Source organism: Mobula hypostoma, chromosome 16, assembly GCF_963921235.1.
Source record: "Mobula hypostoma chromosome 16, sMobHyp1.1, whole genome shotgun sequence".
Classification (NCBI taxonomy): Eukaryota; Metazoa; Chordata; class Chondrichthyes; order Myliobatiformes; family Myliobatidae; genus Mobula; species Mobula hypostoma.
This window is the reverse complement of record NC_086112.1, coordinates 11,633,298-11,645,456: the sequence shown is the minus strand read 5'-3', so window position 1 is coordinate 11,645,456 and position 12,159 is coordinate 11,633,298. Positions and strand designations below refer to the sequence as shown.

At 43.2% G+C, this 12,159-nt stretch overlaps 1 protein-coding gene across 5 annotated transcripts in view; it reads left to right on the top strand.

Moving 5' to 3' along the window:
- Positions 1–12,159, top strand: part of LOC134357221 (versican core protein-like) — a 207,601-nt gene that overhangs the window by 52,321 nt on the left and 143,121 nt on the right. For all 5 annotated transcript variants that reach the window (XM_063068523.1, XM_063068525.1, XM_063068526.1 and 2 more), the window contains exon 7: positions 1,480–1,773. In XM_063068523.1, coding sequence (XP_062924593.1) covers positions 1,480–1,773 — 294 coding nt within the window. The remainder of the gene's footprint in view (positions 1–1,479; positions 1,774–12,159) is intronic.

The following is a 12,159-nucleotide window of genomic DNA, read 5'->3' as shown; positions in this document are numbered from 1 at the left end:
TTCCTATGGTGGAGGAGTCTAAGACCAGAGGACACGGCCTCAGAGTAGAGGTGCGTCCTATTGGAACGGAGACGAGGAGGAATTTCTTTCGTCAGAGAGTGGTGAATCTGTGGAATTCATTGCCACAGGCAGCTGTGGAGATTAAGATTTTACGTATATTTAAGACATAGATTGGTCAGGGCATGAAGGGATATGGGGAGAAGGCAGGCTGAGAAGAAAAATGGATCAGCCATAATGAAATGGCAGAGCAGATTCGATGGGCCAAATGGCCTAATTCTGCTCCTATAATTTATGATGTGATGGTCTGAACAGCAAGCATAAATTTAGCAATTTTATTTTTTTAAAACTGAAATTGTTCCTGATAGGGTCAAACTAAAAAAATGAAGGGAAAGAGGGTGGTAATGAAGGCAAGCGGATGGAGTTGCTTAAAAGGTCTTAGACAACAGGAATGTTCAGAGAAGGGAGGGAGATGGACATTGTTTAGGAAGAAGTGATTAGTTAAGCATTTAATTAATTAGCTTGGCACAACATTGTGGGTTGAAGGGCTTGTTTCCATGCTATACTGTATATGGAAAGCAGCAAGAGGAATATAATCTAACTAATGATAAGTGATATACAAAATCCTGTGCAAATCAGAATCAGAAATAACTTTATTATCAGTGACATACGTTGTGAAATTTGTCTGCAGCAGCAGTACACAAAAGTTACAACGTTATAATAAAAAAATAGTGAAAAGATAATGAGGAAGAGTTCATGGGTTTATCGACCATTCAGAAGCTGTTCAGGAATTGTTGAGTGTGCATCTTCATGCTTCTGTATCTCATCCCCTCAAGGAAGAAGGATCAAGGATCAACTCAGAATCGGGGTTATTATCACAGGCATATGTCATGAAATTTGTCATTATGTGGCAGCAGTGTATTGCAATACATAATAAAAATGTAAATGACAGTAAGAATTACATATACTGTGTATATTAATTAATATTAAAAAGTAATGAGGTAGTGTTCATGGGTTCAATGTCCATTTAGAAATCAGATGCTAGAGAGGATGAAGCTGTTCTTGAATCGTTGAGTGTGTGCCTTCAGGCTCCTGTACCAAATCCTCGATGGTAGCAATGAGAAGAGGGCATGTCCTGGGTGATGGGGGTTCTTAATGATGAATACCAACTGAGTTTCCACCTTTCTGCCATATATATTTACATCTCTTAGCAATTTGCTACAGTGTGTTGGTGTGACATGCAACAGAAAACAACATTCAATAACTATGAAGGATAAGGAATTATATACAAATAATGTTACAAGTACGGATATGGAAAATGTGTACAAATATATAATTTATTTATTTACAATTTATTCCCTGACATTATTATTGAAAGAGGGCATGTCCCTGATAGTGATGGTCCTTAATGATGCACCATTGTGTGTTTTCTCCATGTTGCTGCAAATTTTGACATTTTTTTTTTCCTCTGCTTTTCCACAGGGAACGTGTTCCACATCTCAGCGCCAGGAAAGCTGACGTTTTCAGAAGCCAAGTTGGAATGCAGGCGCAGGAATGCTCGGTTGGCTACCACGGGTCAGTTGCACGCCGCGTGGAAGCAAGGCCTGGACCGCTGTGACTATGGCTGGCTGGCGGATGGCAGTGTGCGTTACCCCATCGTCCATGCCAGGATTCAGTGTGGAGGGGGGCTGGTCGGAGTGCGGACCAAGTACCGATATGACAACAGGACTGGGTTTCCGGATCCTAACACAAAATTTGATGCCTACTGCTTCAGAGGTAAGACTATCCTTTTCTTTGAAGTTATAAATAATATAGTGTGTACCTTAGAAATCCATTTTCACCTCTTGGAATGGTATTTATTAATATAATAATCAATGGGCCTTTTTTGGGGTTTTATTTTTTATTTCTTGAGATACAGCATGGAATAGGCCCTTCTGGCATTTCAAGCTGTGCTGCTCAGCAATCCCCCAGTTTAGTCCTTCTGGGCCTTGTCATGCCCTCGCTTTCCATGAAGCACAACTGCCCCCTTGGCTGTTGAATCTCACTGCTGGTCTCATCCATCCGGTCTGCCAGTGCCGACTTTGCATGGTAGGACAGGTGTGTGTCTCTCTCGCTGGGGTAGGAGGCCCACCGGGCTACCCCCGCCTGGTTTTGCGTGTTGAAGTGGTGTACCAGGGTGTGGCCACTGTCACATGCAAACAGGTGCTTGGAGCCACAGATAAGAACTGAGTGTCTGGGGGTCTGAAGGTGAGAGAGTTGCCACAGAATGGACATGATATGCCCCTTCACCAGAGGTGCTTCCCCTCCCTGGACATCTCATACACTCTAAAAAGCCTCTTATTACAGTGCTTACAAAAATGAGGCAAGCAGAATCGGAATTGACTGATTAATCGATAATTGGCTGTAATAAGGGAGACCATTTGACATAGGAGCAGAATTAGGCCTTTTGGCCCATCAAGTCTGCTGTGCCCCTCTATCATGGCTGATTTATTATCCTTCTCATCCCCATTCTCCTACCTTCACCTCATAAAGTTTGATGACCTTATTAATCAAGAACCTATTAACCTCTGCTTTAAATCTACCCAATGACTTGACCTTCACAGCCATCTGTAGCAATGATTTCCACAGATTCACTGCTCTCTGGCAAAAGAAATTACTCCTCATCTCCATTCTAAATTGACATCCCTCTATTCGAAGGCTGTGCCCTCTGGTATTGGACCCTCTCCCCATTGGAAAGATCCTCTCCACGTGCACTCTATCTGGGCCTTTCAACGTTTGGTGGTTTCAATGAGATCCACCTCAATCTTGTAAACTCCAGTGAGTACAGGCCCAGGTTCATCTAACACTCCTCATGCTTTAAACTTCTCATTCAAGGGATCATTCCCTTAAACCTTCTTTGACCCCTTCCAATGCCAGCACATCCTTTCTCAGATATTAAGTGCAAAATCTCAGACAATTTCAGGCTTTTTGAGACCCTAAGAAAAAGGTGTCATGGAACAGTGTTCTCTTCTGAGGCAAAGGTTATTTTGTATGTCTAGCGATAGATCACCTTTGAGGCATCGGTGGGTGGAACTTGATGTTTGAGTCTCTGAACGCAGGGGAATTTTGCATTAGTTGAACACCGAGTTTCTGTGAGTAGTTCTTCAAACTGGGGCTTCGAGCCAAGTTTAATGTTTGGTGGCATGGTAACATAGTGGTTAACGCAGTGCTTTCAGCACCAGCTGTAAACTTGGGGTTCAATTCCCACCGCTGTTCGTAAGGGTTCGCATGTTCTCCCCACGACTGAGTGAGTCTCCTTTGGGTGCTCTGGTTTCCTCCCACATTCCAAAGACATATGGTTAGAATTAGTGTGTTTGTGGGCATGCTACGTTGATGCTGGAAGCATGGCGACACTTGCAGGCTGCCCTGGCAAATAGTCGTTGGTTCGATTTGGCACAAAACGATGCATACTACAACGCACATGTGACAAATAAAGCTAATCTTTAAAAACATTCTTTAAAACTTTTTGGATCTTTTTGGAGGAAAAAATTAAGGAGATGTGAAAATCCAATTTGTTTTATCTATTGCTAATATAAATGGTCGACCCACTTTCGTGTAAGGTTTGGATTTGCTAAGTTACAAAATAAAAGCACATTTTGAACAAACCCTTTCAAGTCGGCAGCTGCTGGGAGTCTGATCAAGGTCTGTGGAACACTTGTTTTTCAGAATTATGTTAGCTTATTTAGAGTTGACTTGAGCCTTGTCCATCTGCATTCTGTTGAACAATGACATAATTTACTTTTAGGAAGCTGTAAACATAATTGCCAGAAACTTATTTTTTGATTTTGTTTGTGGCATCTTTACCAACTCATGCATTGGCTACAGATGTGTGTGGGGTGGGGGGGGGGGGGCGGTGCACTGATCGTTTTCTGGGCTGCTCTGTTGTCACCCACTAGGAGGCACAACACATTGCCCGGAATGATTAGCTAAGTTCTATGACTTTTGCATAGAGGATAGAGGATTTTACTACTCTCCCATTTGTGACATTTATTTATTTATCGAGATACATTTTGTGGGCCGAATGTGCTTTATTGTGCTGTTAGGTTTTCTATGTTTTTTCTATACAGCACTGAATAAGCCCTTCTGGCCCTGCGAGCCACCCTGCTCAGCAATCTTCCAATTTAACCCGAGCTAATCACGGGCCAATTTACAATGACCAATGAGCCTACCAGCTGGTGCATTTTTACACTGTGGGAAGAAACCGCAGTACCTAGAGGAAAGCCACGCAGTCACGGTGAGAACGTACAAACTCCTTACGGGCAGCCGTGGGAAATGAACCCGGATTGCTGGTACTGTAATGTGTGGTGCTGACCACTACACTACCACGCGGCCCCCGGGAGCATTGTAGATTAAGGGCCTGAAGCATCGTTGAGGAGCCCTACCACACATCCCACAATCTCTTTGACCCACTACCATCAGGAAGGAGGTTCAGGAGCATCAGGACTAGAAGTACCAGACTGGGTAACAGCTTCTTCCCTCAGGCTGTGAGACTAATGAGTACCACCACCAAGATCTCGGTGTTTACTGTTTGCCTGTGCTGCGCACTCCATGCACTTTGAATTATTTTTTTTTTAACTTATTTGTGGAAATATTTTGTTTATGACCAAAAACTTGAATTTAAACTTTTAACTTTTTATAGGTTGGCACAAAATTGGTAGAAAGGGCAAAGGAGAATATGAAGTGAAGGCCTGATGGAATATTACCGGCAAGAAATATGTAATTAGGAAACATAGTTGGGATATTGTGTTGAAATTGCACACGATGTTGGTGAGCCCTAATTTGGAGAATTGTGCGCCATTTTGCTCACCTACCTACAAAAAAGGTATCAATAAAATTGAAAGAGTGCAGAGAAAACTTGTAAGGACATTATGGGGTCTTGAGGACCTGGGAGTAAGGGAAAAGTTGAATAGGTAAGAACTGTACCGTGCTGCATCTCTAAATAAATATAATAAATAAATTTATTGCAATACAAACAAGATGCTGAAGGAACTCAGCAGGTTAGGCAACATCCGTGGGCCTTAAAGCAGTCTTGGCCCAAAACATCAGCTATTTATTCATTTCCATAGATGCTGCCTGACCTGCTGAGTTCCTCCAGCATACTGCATGTGATGCTTTGGATTTCCAGCATATTTAAATAAATTTATTCCCTGGCACCTAGGACAATGAGGGGAGATTTGATAGAGGTATAGTATATAAAATTATTAGGGGTATGGATGAGGTAAATGTAAACTGGTTTTTTCCACTGGGGTTGGGCAAGACTGGATCTAGAGGTCATGGGGTAAAGGTGAAAGGTGAAATGTTTAAGGGGAACATGAGAGGGAACTTCAGCGGGTGATAGTGTGAAACGAGCTGAACTGGTGGATGTGGGTTCGATTTCAACAATTAAGAGATGTTCGGTTAAGAACACGGATGGGAGGGGAACGGAGGGTCCAGGTGTGGGTTAAAATTCTTGTAGTTTGGCACTTACTACGTAGGCCCAAGGGGCTGTTTCTATGCTATAGTGCTCAATGACCTTATAAAACAGACTGGAAGATTTTGGATGAGGTATTTAGAAAGGTAAAGACCAACAAGAGAAAATGTAAAGTAACACACACACAATGCTGGAGGAACACAGCAGGTCAGGCAGGGTCTATGGAGAGGAATAAACAGTCGATGTTTTGGGCCAAGGCCCTTCATCAGGACTGGAAAGGAAGACAGAACATGGATCCCTTTAGGCAGAGAGGGGAGAACTTGTAAAGCAGATTTTATTATCTAGTCTTCTGGGTCATAAGGACTTGAGGTATAAGGAGAGACTGGTAAGCTGGGACATTTTTTCCTGGAGTGTAGGAAATCGAGGGATTACAGAGGTTTTTAAAAAAGTCTTTTAAGTTTAAAGATAAGGTAGATGGTTCATTTTTTTTCCCCTCAAGGCAAGCAAGTCTGAAACTAGAGGGCATGGGTTTAAGGTGAGCAGGGGAAAGATTTGAAGGGGGCCTGATCAGTGAGTTTTTCCCCATACAAAAGGTACAATAAGAGCCAGAGGAAGCGGAAGAATTCCTGCCACTGCCTGTAAGTAGTTTGTACATTCTCTCCATGACTGCGTGAGTTTGCTCTGCCTGCTCCAGTTTCCTCCCACAGCCCAAAGATGTACTAGTTGGTTGGTTAATGGTCACTATAAATTGTCCCGTAATTAGGCTAGGGTTAAATCGGGAAATTGATGAGCGTGGTGGCTTGAAGGGCCAGAATGGCCTACTCGGTGCTGTATCTCAATAAATAAATCTAATTTGATAGTTTACACACCAAGCATAGGCTCATGTGATGACCTTGGTCAGTGTGGACAAGTTGGTCTGGAGTGCCTCTCTCCAAAGGGTGCTGTATAACAATGAGAATGAGGAAATTTCAGAGGAAATAAACAGTTGCTTTCTTTATCTTCATGGAAGAAGATGCAAGAATACTTGAGATATCAGAGAACCACGGTCTTAGGAAGGAAGAGGACCTGAAGGAAGTAGATATCAATCAGAAACTATTCCAGAGAAGTGGTGACAATAGAAGGTGCTAAATTGCAAGGATGAAACAATTAGATTGGATCGCATTGGCTTTGGGCCGGATTGAAGCAGTGGGGCTCGGCCCAAAGCAAGAAATGAACCAATGCTTAGTTGATTTAAACGTCGAGCCTGATTTTAAAAAAACTTGGGGAGTCGAGGCCAAGGTTGAAGGGCAACCTGGTGTTCAGCTCATTACACCATGAGTCTTTACTTGCCTCACTGAAGTGACTCTGCAGCCTGTGGCCTAGAGCCATCCGCACCCTCCTCAGCACTGAACTGGGTCCATGACTGTAGACTCAGTAGATCATGTTCTGTGTATTATTTGTTTACTCTTTTATTATCTGCACAATTTGTTTTTTCACATATTGGATGTTTGATGGTCTTTTTTTGAGCGGGATTTCTCATGGGTTCTATTGTGTGTCTTTGTTCTGTGACTGCCTGCAAGAAGATGAGTCTCAAGGTTACATACTTTGATGATAAATGTACTTTTTGAAATTTGAACTTTGATTCCCAGCATTCTGAAGAGGTGATTGTGGGGATGGTGGATGATCTCGTTACCATCTTTCTCTGGTTTTCTCCCCCCTTCCTAAGCTGTTCGGGTTAGTCGGTTACATACACAAAATGCTGGAGGAACTCAACAGGCCAGGCAGCATCTATGGAAAAACAGTAGTTCGGGCTGAGACCTGCTGAAGGGTCTCGGCTTGAAACGTTGACTATTCTTTTCCATCGATGCTGCCTGGCCTGCTGAGTTCCTCCAGTGTTTTGTGTGTGTTGTTTTGGATTTCCAGCATCTGCAGATTTTCTCTTATTTGTGACGGGTTAGTAGGTTAATTGGTCACACAGGGGTAACTGTGGCTCGTTGGGCCAGAAGGGTGCTGTTGCCGTTCTGCATCTCTAAATGAAATAAATAATCCACAGATTCTGGCATTATTCCTCAGGACTGAATGGTAGGAAATGTGACCCCACTATTCAGAAAGGGAAGAAGAGAGAAAACAGGGAAAAAGTGGCTTGTTAAACTAACGTTGGTAGTTAGGAAGATACTTTAAAGTATGATGCAATAACAGACGACCATGAAAAGAATAATAGGCTTGAACATTGTTCGCCTGGGTTTGTATAATGAAAGGCAGATGTAACTGTCAGTGAAAATCAAATAAAAATAAAAATCAGAGAGCTTAGCTTAAGTCCTTCATTGATGTGCTGGAGTTCCTCGGGGATGTTACCTATAGATTGGATGTGACAGAACTTGTGGCTGTGGTTTGCCTGGCTTTCTGAAAGTATTTTGTGAAGTTTCTCAACGAAATCTTGTCAGTAAGGCTTGGGAAGCTGGAATCGGATTCAGGCTCAGTTAATTAGTTGATCACGTGTACATCGAAACAGACAGAGGAATGAGCCATTTGTGTTAACAGCCAGCACTGCTGGGGGCAGCCCACAAGTGTACCCGCCCCCCCCCCCCCCCAAGTTCCGGTGCCAACATAATTAGCCCACCATGTTCAGCAGAACAACACGAGCAGCAAGAACAACAACAACCACAACAGCAAAGCAAGTCGCCTCCACCCCCCCACTCACCCACACAGACAGACATCTGAGCCATGACCTCGAAGGACATCGCAGCATCGGGACACCTTGCTCCAAATGCAGTCAATCAATGGTGTGAACCTACTGATAAGGTGTTGGGGAGTTGAATAGGTCACTCTCAGATCGGCAGTCAATGACTAGAAGAGTTGGCAAGGATCAGTGTTGGTCCCCAGCTTTCCACCAGCTCTGTGGAGGAGGGGATGCAATGACCCATTTAGGTTCAGGTTCATTTATTTATCACCTGCAGTGGAATATGTTCATTTGCGTTAACAACCAACACAACCTAAGGATGTGCTGGGAACAGCACACATTCCTGCACCAACATAGCATGCCCACAATGTTCGGCAGAGCGACACAGAACCCAACAAGCAACAAAACAACAACAAAACAAACCATTTTCCTCCCTCTAATTTGAAAATTTCCTGAATAAATGGACAAGAAATGACAGGTACAATGCCATGTGGAAAATATCAGATCGACCAGATAGAAATGCAGAGTACTCTAATTGTATGAGATTGAGTAGATGCTGAAAGCGACCTTGGTATGATCAAAGAGATCTTCTACACCGTGAATACAGATGACAAGCATTGGTTTAATATTGTCATATGTACTGAGACAGTGAGCAACTTATCTTCCATACTGTTTGTACAGATCAGTTCATTGAGGTAAAACTATATCAGGGTAGAACAAAATGTAGCTGTTTGAGAGAAAGTGTAGCGAGCACCACAGTTTGTGGATTGCTATTACTGCTTGGGACTTTGGATTCAGAGCTCAATTCTGATGTCACCTGTAAGGAGTCTGTATATCCTTCCTGTGAAATGTGTGGGTTTTCACTGGGTGCTCCAGTTCCCACTCACGGCTCAAAGACGTACTGCTTCATAGGTTAATTGGTCATTGTGAACTGTCCCGCAGTTAGGTTAGGGTTAAGTCGGGCGTTGCTGGGGCAGAGCGGCTGGAAGGGCTGTATCTCTAAATAAATACATAATTAAACCTGTAAGGTGAGAGATCATAACAAAATAGATTGGGAGGTCAAGAGCAAACTAGAGAAAATCAGCAAATGCTGAAAATCCAAGCAACGCACACAAAATGCTGGAGGAACTCAGCAGGTCAGGCAGCACCTATGGGAAAAAAAGTACAGTTGATGAAGGGTCTTGGCCCGAAACGTTAACTATACTTTTTTTTCCATAGATGCTCCCTGGCCTGTTGAGCTCCTCCAGCATTTTGTGTGTGTTGTGAGATCAAGAGACCATCTTATTATATTTATTTATTTCAGAATCCATTCAGGACCTGGCCCGTCTCCTGTGACTCCAGACTGATCCTATGGGGGATTCATTCTTTTCCGTGGTTACCCTTTTGTTTTGAATAAACTTGTAGAATCTTTTTGGATTCTCCTTTGTCTTTTCTGCCAAAGTTATCTCATGTTGTCTTTTTACCCTGATTTCCCTCTTTTTCTAGTCCCTCAAGTTTGTTAATCCCTGCTGCCTATATCTGACATATGCCTCTTTTTCTTCCCCCCATCTGGAGTCTTAATCAGTGCCCAAATATATATTGCTTCTTACCGAATACTTTCCGGTGACTGGATTAACTCAACAATTTACTTCAAGCTGACAGAGAGCTTGTGGCTGTGCCAGCTTCTTAATGAATTTGTCAGAAAGTTGCACTCATAGAGTCTGACCGTGGAAAAAGTCACTAGTGCAAGAAAAATTAGATGTGTCAACCTGTATGAACCAAAATTACAATGCTGTATTTTTGAAAATGAAAGCGTCTCCCTATGATAAATGGAAATATTAAGAAGAAAATGCAAAGGGGTTTTTTTTTTCAAGTAAGCAGACGTTGGTGAGATGACTAGATGTGGTGAGTTAATAGATTTGTAGAATTTTATTGGGAAAATCTGTCTCATCTTACATCACTGCCTGCTACTAGAAGACACACCACAGAGAGGAGAGAGTGGATGGGGGTGGGGAACTAATGGAAAGCAGCTGTATCTGGAACTGAGCTGTAAAAGCTGGAGTTTGACCTACAGAGATCATCGAGAAAAGCTATTTACGTGGCCTCAGTGTAGATGAATAAAAACTCTACAGCATTCAGTGTTTTATACCATCGCCATAACAATCCCGCATCACACAGCTGTACAGTGTATACTCTCTGAATGTTCCCACACTCCAGCATATCTCACAGAGTCAAAGTGCCAGCATCATCAGATTACTTACTACATCTGAAGACACTTTAAATCAGTTTAAGAACATAAAGCTCTACAGCACATACAGGCATTCAGCCCACTATAGTGAGCTGACCTTTTAAACTAAGATCAATCTAACCCTCATATCTAACTCCTAAACAGCCCGAGACTCTTCTTTCATCCATGTGGCTATTCAAGAGTTTCTTAAGTGCTTCTAATGTAGCTGCCTCAACCACCAGCCCTGGCAACACGTTGCATGCACTCCCCACCCTGTGTAAGGCAGAGTGATGGGGGGGATGCCTAATTCTGCTCCTATGTCTTATGGTCTTATCATCAAAGGTTATGGGCAGAGGCTGCGGAGGAGATTGTCTGTCTGCCATCAGAGGTCTCATAACCAGGACTTGTGATGTGCACCAGCTGCTCATACGACCATCCACCACCTGCTCCCTTGGCTTGCCGTGTCCCTGGTCAGGGTGGGGGGGGGGGGCTAAGCAGGCGCTACACTTTGCCCAAGGGTGACCTGCAGGCTAGTGGAGGGAAGGAGAGCCTTACACCTCCTTTGGTAGAGATGTATCTCCACCTGGCCACCCTATACTCTCCTCTAACTACCTTAAAAAAAAAGGTCAGGTCACTGGCTAAATCTTGATCGATGTCTCTTTTCACCTTGTACATCTCTATCAAGTCACGTCACATCTTCCTTCGTTCCAGAGATATATCCCTAGCTCATTCAAACTATCCTCACAAGACATGCTCTCTAATCCAGGCAGCGTTCTGATAAATCTCCTGTAAACCCTCTCTACTTTGCTGTGCTGTATCTGTGGGGAATGTGGAAATTTGTTTAGATTGTTGATATGGAGCCAAGCAATAAAAGTAACAGCCCACTAACTGCCTGTGGCATAACTTGTGCACCTCACTTGTGTAAGTTGGGCGGTGACCAAGATATAACTTGGGCTTCTTTGCCCCCTTCAGTATTCCACCAGAAGTTTTTAAAGATTAGCTTTATTTGTCACACGTATATTGAAACATACAGTGAAATGCGTAGTTTTGCGTGGAATCAAATCAGCGAGGATTGCACAAGTGTTGCCATGCTCCCTCCGCCAACATAGCATGCCCACAACTCACTATTCCTAATCTTTCCATCCTCTGGAGGTTCAACCCTAGCATCCAGGACATCTTCAAGGAGTGATGCCTGTAAAAGGTACATGCATCATTAAAGATTCCCATCATCCAGTCCAGGACATGCCCTCTTCTTATTGCTACCATCAGGAGGAGGTACAGGAGCCTGAAGGCACACACTCAACAATTCAGGAAGTTTACAATGTAAACTGTAGTTTACAATGTTTATGATTATGTATTGCAATCTACTGCTGCTGCATAAAACAAACTTCGTAATATATATTAGAGATATTAAACCAGATACTGCTTCTGAATGATTAAGATGGGAGGTTTGTTCCTAAAGCCCACCTTGGGTATGTAGGCTCTGATTGTGTTCTCTTCCGATGAAGCCTTTGTGAAACTGACTTCCACCTTGATGCTGTGTCCCTTTTGGGAGCTTTATAACTCTTTCTCATCTTGGTCCTAATGAATGCCCGGGTGAAGCCCTGTCCTGCTCACTGGAGGTGTAGACTCTCCCAGCCAAGGGCAGGATCCAAAATATCTGTTTCCCAATGTCCAGAATATTCTGGACCCTTGTCCATTTGTCCCTCCCTAATGATATCCATCCTTGCACTTATCCTGCAAGTAGAACAAGTGCCAAAAATGCTGGAGGAACTCAGCTGGTCAGGCAGCATCTATTGAGAGGAATAAACAATTGACATTTTCCTTTCTCCCATGGCCCACTGTAGT